The following is a 10505-nucleotide window of genomic DNA, read 5'->3' as shown; positions in this document are numbered from 1 at the left end:
AACAATCACAATCTGATCTTAACCAGTTCAAAGACAGAAGTGGATGGGTAACCAGGACCACAATTTTAGTTTCTGATGGTGAAAAAAAATTGATGGCTGAAAATCTCACGTTATTTAACGCAGTAAGGTGTAGTTGAACTCGATCAAGAGTGAGCACGAGCGCTGCGAGATCTTACACACAAAACATACGGAGTGACAAAAATGTCATACTTTTTTAAAAGGCGCAGCACATATTCATATAAACTTTAAATAGGATTTTTTGTAAAATATATATATATATTTAAAAAAAAAAATTTTTCTTACGAAATGGTACATTACTTAGCAAACCTGGATTCTCTCGTGTGCTCAAATGCCGTGTGATGGATGCCTGCTTTGTGCGAGTCAATCATTCTTTTGAGGCGGATCTTTTAAATGATTCGGTTGAACAGGTGAACTAAACCAAAATCTGTCCGAACGGTTTTCGAGTCAACAATTTGCTGAATCATTGAACCGGGAAATTCTTTCCACCAATGAGTGAGTTGATACCGCAGTGAACCGAGGCATGGAATGATGATAAAAAAATACTTTAATAGCCAAAATAGCGTAAATGTAACAAATGACTCATAATATTGTATAACAATATTATTAACATGCGTGCGAAAAAGAGTTGGTTTTTTTGTGCGCAAACTTTTGAAGCTAAGGGAGTTTTTAATGTAAATGCAAACTATACTATTTGCTCAGATATTTGTTTTATATTCTGGAGCATGCTAGCTACAAACTGCAGTTATGTGTCTTCACATAGTTTTATTGAAAAGTTTATGATCATATACTGTTATATTACACAATTTTACGTCCTGTCCTGTCTTAAAAGAATCACTGAATGATTTTGAGTCGGTTCTTCGATATCGTTCAAATGAATCGATTTGCAGCAATATGTGGCGCTTTCCATCTGCCCTGCTGTCATCTGAAGCGGAAGTGGTGAAAAGTACACTTCGTTGCTAAGTAACTATAAACAGCCCAGTAGAAGATAATAACCGCCACTCAGTTGTCCCGTTTTGAAGAAATAAAAATATAAACATGCCTTCGCTTTTCATGAATGCTTGGCAGCAGCTAACTTAGTTTGCAATTGACTAGCATTTCATTCTCTGGGACTTGTAAACACATTTTGTAAGTATCGCTGCTGTCTTGAAAGTCAGTGCGCCGTTTATAGTTTGCTAACGAGCGGGCTTTTTTTGTTTTTTTTTAAATATTAAAACTCCTGAAGATATGCTTATATACATATGACGAAATAAACTACAATATTTTGGCTAATGTTGCTCTATAATTTGGTACAAAGTTTAAAAGAAAAACAACACGAGACTTCCCGCACGTTACTTAGCAACACTATTTAATAATTTTATTGTACAGTTGTATTATGGCAGCTCACTGCGAATCTCACTAACATGCTGTTGTCTTGACTGTATTTAAAAGAGTTTACTGTCCAGGAATAACTCCGAGGAGAAGGAATTGAAACTTTTTGGGAAGAACACAAAACAAGAGGAAAGTTTGGTCATGCACTCTTTTCAGAAAGGCACCTCCAGGAGCCAGGCAGGGCCAGAGCAAGATCATGGCAAACAGAAGCTGTCTTCTTTACCTGTGTCTACTAATGCACCTGGTTCTCTGGCACCTGTTGATGTGGAGCAGCTGAGGGCTAGACTTATCTCAGTGCCCAGACGTCCACACACGAACGCTGATGCTCTGGTATTCCCTCACAGAACTAAGGCTCAGGAGAGACACCTGACCTCAAAAAGACCAGCACAAGTTGAGATGTTGGTAAGAGCAATACCATCAAATGAGGACTCGGTACAAATCGTTTGTTTGTTTGTTTTTCCATTCATTCTTTTAATTCTTTTTGGCTGTCAAAATTGGGTCGATGAAGTGACAAATCTAAAATGAATGTTAAAATGAAGTTCACGTAAACTGTAATTTTTTTTTTTATTGTTGGTTAAACTTAAAAAAAAGTAAGTAATCTGGTTGCCTTAAAAAATTGGATTTAATTGAAATTAAAAATTTAAGTTAATACAATGTAGGAGATTGGTTTAGCCTAATCAACAGAAACTCAAAATATTGTCATCTGAACCACATAAATTATTTAAAAGGTGATTTGACAAAAGAAAAAATGTTGTGATAAATCATGAAAATATTTTTGACTGTGCACTTGAATACACCTATGATGGGCATGTTTTTAAAGGGGTGGTTGATTATTATGATTTCACTTTTTTAACTTTAGTTAGTGTGTAATGTTGCTGTTTGAGCATAAACATACTCGGTTACTAACGTAACCTCGGTTCTCTCTAGAAGAGGGAACGAGTACTGCGTAAGAGTATCTTACGCTAGGGGAAAATCCTTTTTCCGTGAGATATTGAAGCCAAAAATTATCCTTAATTTTGTAATAATGCAAAACGCGTTGCGGCAGCATACAGACATAGGCGAGGCACGCCTATTGGCTGTTCTGCGGCAACTGCAGCAGCCTATCGAGCGAGGCCTGGCCCTCTTCTAGAGAGAACCGAGGTTACGTTAGTAACCGAGTACGTTCTCTTACGAGAGGTCTCTCGTACTGCGTAAGAGTATCTTACGCTAGGGGACCCAATGCAAAACGCCGTGCATGCTGAGATCTGACACCAAAGACCCAAGGGCGAAAGCCCGGGGTTCATGTAGTGCACAATCACCCAGGGAACTCACAGGGAGTCCGGGAAGAGGGAGGGGCAAAGCCGCACTCTTCCACATATGGCAGCGTCGCTTAGACGCGAATATCATCATACAGACAGGGCGGGGTACGGCCTGAACTGATGGAGAAATGTGGGTCTTACACAGTTTGCCCAGGCACATACTGTGCTACTGTTTTTTACTGTCAATCGTCGAGCTGTGCTCAGTAGACGCAGCATTCTGAGCTGATAGCATCAGGTCAGATAATACTGGTTAACTAGACCGACAGCAGCCTGGCCTGCAGGGCGGGAACCTCTAGGTTGTAAAACCTTATAAATGTAGACGGGGAGGCCCAGCCTGCCGCCGTACAAATATCTTGCGCTCTGACACCCAACGGGCACTGCATGCCCTTGGAGGCGTATGCTAGCGCTATAGCATCAACTATCCATCTGGATAGGCTCTGTTTCGACGCGGCTAGTCCCTTAGAACGCCCACTGAACGAAACAAAGAGCTGCTCTGTCTGTCTGAAAACAGACGAGCGAGACACATAAGCTCGTAATGCCCTGACCGGGCAAAGGAGGCCCGCGTCTCTCTCCTCATCAGGGACCGGTAGGGCTGACAGGGAGATGACCTGCGCCCTAAACGGTGTGTTGAGGGATTTTGGAACATAACCGTGCTTAGGTTTGAGTATGACTTTTGAGTCATTAGGCCCAAATTCCATGCACGTCGCGCTCACAGAGAGCGCATGTAAATCCCCTATGCGCTTCACTGAAGCGAGAGCCAGCAGAAACACAGTCTTGAAAGACAGATGTTTCAGATCAATCGTCTGTAAGGGCTCGAATGGTCCACCTTTCATGGCTTCCAGTACCGTAGAAAGGTCCCATACGGGGACTGAGGGAGGTCTGGGAGGATTCAGTCTCCTAGCCCCTCTAAGGAAGCGGATGACTAAATCATTCCTTCCTATTGACTGACCAAGCGCTGTTCTTGAGAACGCTGCTATAGCCGCCACATAAACTTTGAGCGTGGAAGGGGTCCCGCCCTTATCCAACAGCTCTTGTAGGAAGGAAAGCACCTCCGTCACTCCACAGTCTGTGGGTGACACGCCACGGGCTGTGCACCAGCCCGAAAACACTGACCATTTCGAGGAGTAGAGCCGTCTCGTAGACGGAGCTCTAGCCTGCGTGATCGTGTTTAATACTCCTCACTGGCACTGGCCACGGGGCAGTGCTCGCTAGCTGCATCACAACTGGGAACCAAGGCTGGTTTTCCCAGAACGGTGCTACAAGCAGTACTGAGCATCCTTCTTCCCTGATCCGCTCTATCACCGGAGGCAGGAGAGAGACGGGGGGAAAGGCATAGAGCGGGCGGCGGGGCCATACGTGAGCCAGCGCGTCCCTGCTCTTGGAGAAAAATTCCGGACAGTGAGCGTTTTCTTGAGACGCGAACAGGTCTACTTCCGCTCTGCCGAATTTCTTCCACAGCAGTTGGACTGTCTGTGGGTGTAGAGACCATTCGCCTGCCGGAACATTGTTCCTGGACAGTCTGTCTGGTCCTACGTTTAGGAGCCCTGGCACGTGCGCTGCTCTCAGTGAGCGCAGGTTGCGCTGAGCCCATACCAGGAGGCGTTCTGTTAGCCTGTACAGGTTCCTGGACCTGAGGCCGCCCTGGCGATTTATGTAGGACACCACAGACATGTTGTCCGAGCGGACCAGGACGTGGTGTCCTTTTATTTGGGGACAAAAACGCGTCAGCGCGTTGTCCACTGCCAGCATTTCGAGGCAGTTTATGTGCAGGAGCTTCTCCCATTCTGACCACTGGCCGAAGAACGGTCTGCCCTCGAGCAGCGCTCCCCATCCCGAGGTGGATGCGTCCGTGGACACCACTCTCACCCTCGAGAAAGTCCCCAGGCTTACACCTGATTGGTACCAGTCGTCCGCTCTCCAAGGTTTCAGAGCTGCGACGCACTTCTGATTGACCTTGAGGCGAAGCAGACCGGATGCCCACGCTAGGCGTGGGACTCGCGCTTTCAGCCAAAACTGCAGCGGGCGCATGCGGAGCAGGCCCAACTGGAGCACTGATGATGCTGAGGCCATGAGACCCAGCATCTTCTGAAATTTCTTGAGCGGGACAGACGCGCCGCAGCGGAACGAGTTCGCTGTACGCTGAATGTCTACCGCGCGCTGCTGTGATAGTCGCGCTATCATGGACAGCGAGTCCAACTCTGTGCCCAGGAAAGATATCGTCTGACTGGGGGACAGAGAGCTCTTCACCCAATTGACACTGAGACCCAAATTCTCGAGGTGATCGAGTAAAATGGTCGTGTGCTCTATGAGCACTGAGCGAGATTGCGCTAGAATCAGCCAATCGTCCAAATAGTTCAGTACTCGCACGCCCCTCATTCTGAGGGGTGCGAGCGCCGCATCCATGCACTTCGTAAATGTACGGGGTGCCAGGGATAAACCGAACGGCAGGACTGTGTACTGATATGCCTGGCCCTCGAAGGCGAATCTCAAATATCGCCTGTGACGTGACGCTATCTGTATTTGAAAATACGCGTCTTTCAGATCTATTGACACGAACCAATCCCCTTGGCGAATCTGCGCGAGGATTTTTCTGGTCGTGAGCATCCTGAACTGTCGCTTCACGAGCACTCTGTTCAGTTGCCTTAGATCTAGTATGGGTCTGAGACCCCCGTCTTTTTTCGGTACCAGGAAGTATCTGCTGTATAGCCCTCCTTCGCTCTGAACTTGAGAGAGAGGCTCTATGGCCCCTTTGTTCAATAGTTTCGCCACTTCGGCTCGAAGTAAATGTGCTACTTCTGCTTTTACCGTGGTCTCGACGCGCGCCGTATAGCGGCGAGGGCGTCGGCGAAACTGTAGCGAATAGCCTCTTTTTATAATGTCCAACACCCACTTTGAAACCCTGGGCAGCTTTGCCCATGCGTCTGCATAAATAGCTAGGGGTTGAATACGAAGCACGCTCCGTTCACCCAGCGATGGAGAGGCTTCGGTGTGCTGTAACACAAGCGTCGCGCTCGTGACATTTGAGGCATGGGGCGCGCTGATAACAGCGGGCAGATTGCCCGCGCTTGACTCCTCTGCGGCGGTCAACCGCGAGGGGGAGGGCTGGGCGAGTCCCGTAGGAACTGTCATGCCTATGTGTGGATGTGGGCGCGGGACAGCGGGCACATTTATCACACCGAAAGCATTGTTCGCTTGAGTGAAGCGAATGCACGTTGGTTTCGCCTTTACGGAAACCGTGAGACATGCATAACATGGTGTTTGTGGGCACTGAGTAGTGGGCACATCTACCATGTTTGAAGCGCAATCGATCTGAGTCGATTTTATGTGCGCGGGACCTGTGTGACAGGCTGTGCTTGTGTGCAGAGATGGGCACTGGGCAGTGGGCATTCCTACTACACACGAGACACCATCGGCCGTGGCCGGGACACCAGAAAATACACTCTCTTGGGGATTTATCTGGGTAGCCGTGAAAACGGCATTTGTGTGCAGGCAAGCGGGTGACAGAACCGGCTTGTTGGCTGCGGAAAACACTGGAACAGTCACATTTGCTGGAACTGGACGAGCGAATGACTTTAGTGGGAGTCCGGCCGCAGCGGGACTCGAACACCGTCGTTTTCCTAGGCGTGCTAGGACGACTTCGGGGCCTCGGGCTTTACCACAATCCTAGGCCGCTGGATGAGCGGGAGCGCGGTCTCGCGCTTCGGGCCTGGCGGCGCTGCGAAGTGGCGGCAGCGGACGGTGGCTGGGGCTGTGAGCTCTGTGCAGACGGTTTCGCACGGCCTGCTGCAGAGCTGGAGCGCTTCGGGAGGAAGTGCTTCATAGCCTGTGACGCTTTCTGTACCTCTGCGAATCTCTCCGCGAAATCCTTGACGGAGGATCCAAAGAGGCCAGCGGGAGAAAGCGGGGCGTCGAGGAACGCGGTGCGCTCGGACTCGGCCATTTCTGAGAGCGTCAGCCACAGGTGTCTCTCAGTCACGGTGAGAGAAGCCATATTCCGTCCAATGGCCTGTGCTGCGGACTTAGTGGCACGGAGAGCGAGGTCCGTGGCACTTCTCAGGTCCGGCACACAGATCGCGTCAGGTCCTTTCTCATCCAGCTTTCGGAGGAGATCGGCCTGGAAGATCTGCAACGTGGCCATGGTGTGCAGCGCTGACGCAGCTTGCCCGGCGGCGGCGAAAGCGCGGCGGAGCAGGCTTGACGTCGTGCGGCAAGCTTTAGAGGGTAGGGCCAGCTTAGCGCGCCGTCCAGCGGAGGGCGGGCATAAGTGGGCCGCTATCGCCTCTTCGACCGGCGGCAGCGAAAGGTATCCCCTGTTCTTGGCATCGTCAACTGCAGAGAATGCCAAAGAAACAGCGGGACGCACTCTAGCTGAATAGTTCCAGGACTTAGCGACTTCTTCGTGTAGCTCAGGAAGAAAAGGCGCTGGTCTGGACGCAGGCGAAGCGCGCTCCCCAGGCAGGAAAAAGCCATCCAGCCGGTTGTGAGCGGGCTGCTCGGGCGAAGACCACTCGAGGCCGAGGCTCGCCGCGGCCTGTGCGAGTATCCGCATGAGCTCCGTCTCGATGGACGCTCTCTTGCCTGACGATGTGCGGGCAGGGGGCGCGAGATCCTCAGAGCTCGCCCAATCCTCACTGCCTGACGCCAGGATAGAGCAGGAATCATCCTCTCCCAGCAGGGCTTCCTCGTCAGCGATGTCGACGGAAGCGGCGGCAGACAGCGGCCGCTGTCCATCAGGAAGAGAAGCTGACGAAGCCAGTGAAGCAGGCGGGCGAACCGGCGAGCTTTGGCGGCTGGGGGAAGGTTCCGGGACCCGCTGGGCACGGCGCTTTTTACGGCGCGACACCGCAGCGGACAGGGGAGCAGTCTCGGTGAAGAAAGCCAGGCGAGTCCTCAGAGTCGCCATGGGCATCAGCTCGCAGTGAGGGCAGCCGCCGTCAGCGAGCGCGAGAGCTGCATGTTCCTCACCCAGGCAGGAAACGCAGATAACATGGCGGTCCCCGTTGCTGAGTGTGGCTCTGTACGAGCCGCAGGAAGGCATCTTGAAAAAGACGCTGCTTTTTTAGAATGTGCGTCGCAGCGGCGACACACACACACACACAGAGTACAGAGAATAAAAGGATATAAGCGCCCGAAAAGCGCAGCAGGAAGGCAAGGGAGGCGGCGCGGCCAGCGACTTCAGTGACTCGTCCCGCTGAAGGTGCTCTCTCTCAGACGGCGCGGCTTCTTCTCCAGCTCCAGCGATGCGTGTGCTTCGCTTGAAGGATGAAAAATCAGATAATAGCTGCCTGCTAGCGGTATTTATAGGCCTAGACCACGCCCGTTTCGGCGGGATGTGACGCAGTGGGCGCGAAGCACCCTCATTGGGTCTGGCGTCACGCCAGGCCTCGCTCGATAGGCTGCTGCAGTTGCCGCAGAACAGCCAATAGGCGCGCGAGCTGCCTCGCCTATGTCTGTATGCTGCCGCAACGCGTTTTGCATTATTACAAAATTAAGGATAATTTTTGGCTTCAATATCTCGCGGAAAAAGGATTTTCGCCTAGCGTAAGATACTCTTACGCAGTACGAGAGACCTCTCGTAAGAGAACAACATTTGCAAAGTTACAACACTCAAAGTTCAAAGCAAAGGGATATATTTGCTTTTAGAGAAATTGCTTTTTAAGGACTACAACAAACAGCTGGTATGGACTACCCGACATTCCTCCCGGGTTAGTGACATCACCAACCCTAAAATTTACATAACCCCCACCCCCGGAACATGATTTATAGATTATCAAGACAGAATATGCTAATCAATGACTAGAAGGTAACTACACATTAAGCTACATAAATTCATCAACTAACCATTCAGAAATGTCCTGTTGCATTCTACATGTTGTCACTTCTTCTCGAGTCTCTCCATAATTGTCTGACTCCGGTTTGAACATAAAAGGCTAAACTTTTTTGAAATTTTCAGTGCATGTCTGTGTGAGTGCAAGCTGTTGAAGCTCCGCCCCCTGTGCTGGGAGCAGCAGCTCATTTGCATTTAAAGGAACAGACACAAAACGGTGCATTTTTGCTCACCCTCAAAAATGTACAATTTTAACATGCTATATAAAAATATCTGTGGGGTATTTTGAGCTAAAACTTCACATACACACTCTGGGGACATCAGAGACCTATTTAACATCTTGTGAAAAGGGCATTATACCACCCCTTTAATATCATAATTTAAATTTATTTTTATATTGTTTTGGGATTATAACATAAAAAAAAGGTCTGGGTGATACAATAGCCCTGATGTCATATTGAAGAAAAATGCCTCATCAAAATAATAAAATTCTTATTAAGAATTAAATAAGAATAAAATAAGGACTACACGCCTGCGCACATATATATTCAAACGCGCATAACATTGGTATGAACACAACGCGCATGTGCGCGCGACGTCTGCGTTTTCGCGGGTTTGCGTTTTTGAGGTTTGCGCAGAGATAACGGATAATTGTTTGCGCCTTCGAACCTATTTCAGGGAGTGCGTTCTCGAGACACCAGGCACTGTTTTGTGCGGATGGGCGGCCGGATCGCGTTAAGGATTTTCCTGTTAGAACAGTGTTGTGTTAGCAAAGTAGTGGTCCCTAAGTTAATAACTAATGATCTTCGCAACGGAAGTGAATCAATCAATCAAAACTAACTTTAGCTGGACAATAAATGTATCCTAGAGCTGTTGTAAAGCCTAAACAATCTGTTACAGTAATTTCCTATCTCTGTTAAGCTGCTTTGAAACAATCCATATTGTTAAAAGCGCTATAAATGTAGTTGACTTACCTTGACTTAATACTATTTTTATGAAAATGTAAGATTAGTTCAGGTTTTAAATATGGTGTGATTCCCCAAAAACCGAAATAAACTTTAAAAATATTCATTAATCACAGATGTGGACACTCATATGCATTCAAGTTAAATACATTATTACTTGATGGTTATACTGCATGACATTTTTAGAGTCATTAAATGTAAACTTTTTTTGAAGATTGTACGCACATTTTTCAGTGCAATGGAACCAACATGAGTTCAAAGAGTATATTTCTATGAACATGCATTTTGAACTAGATATTTAAAATATTTTTTCCTTTTCTTAATCAATGATACTGTTGAATGTCGTTGACTCAAATATTAATAAACAAATAAAAGTACAGTGGTAATAAAAAATAACCGTCATACTCATTCGTGTTAACTGCATGATCTGTATTTTACCCTAGCCAATTCTGAAGAGACGCAGTGAAAGTATGAAACTGGAGAACATCCAAAGGTTCAACTTGAGCCCTAAGATGCCTTTTTCATCGGATGAGGTCCAGTCCATTGGCAGGGCCTTGGAGAGAGGACCCTCTGCGCTACAGCTGCCCAGAATTCCTGACCATGTCAAAGATAGACAGGTCTGGCCACTCAACTCATAAACAACTCTGGCAGATGCCTCGTGTAGCATTAGCAAAAAATGACGTGCTTTTTATGTGATGATTTCAGGTGCAGTTGACGCAGGGCTCACTCATGATCCCATCCCCTCCTAAAAGAACAAAGAGCTCATCTAGAGGTTGTCCTGTTACAGTTTCACCTCTGAGCTACACCCTCTCTCCACCACTTTTCAACTCAGTAGAGGAAGTAATTCGTGCTAAAATTCACACCCCACCCGACATCGTTCAAACCATCCGGAATAACCCTCACTTGGGATTCCTCTATGTGACGTCTGCAGCACCTAAATCATCCATCAAATTTGACACATACAACCTCAAGTAAGAAAACCCGTTTTTGCATTTATGTAGAAGTGTGGTTGTACACTATTGTTCA

At 48.0% G+C, this 10505-nt stretch overlaps 1 protein-coding gene across 1 annotated transcript in view; it reads left to right on the top strand.

Annotated features, from left to right (window-relative positions):
• Positions 1-1530: 1530 nt before the first annotated feature.
• dnah6 (dynein, axonemal, heavy chain 6) overlaps positions 1531-10505 on the top strand; it is a gene marked incomplete at its 5' end in the record, with an annotated part of 92682 nt that continues 83707 nt past the window's right edge. The window contains 3 exons of the mRNA XM_084096230.1: positions 1531-1791; positions 9923-10096; positions 10185-10450. Of these exons, the coding sequence (XP_083952356.1) occupies positions 1531-1791; positions 9923-10096; positions 10185-10450 (701 nt within the window). The remainder of the gene's footprint in view (positions 1792-9922; positions 10097-10184; positions 10451-10505) is intronic.

This window comes from Abramis brama (assembly GCF_963993115.1).
Source record: "Abramis brama genome assembly, chromosome: 2".
NCBI classification, from domain to species: Eukaryota; Metazoa; Chordata; class Actinopteri; order Cypriniformes; family Leuciscidae; genus Abramis; species Abramis brama.
The sequence above is the reverse complement of the archived record's forward strand: the minus strand, read 5'-3'. Positions and strand labels throughout refer to the sequence as shown.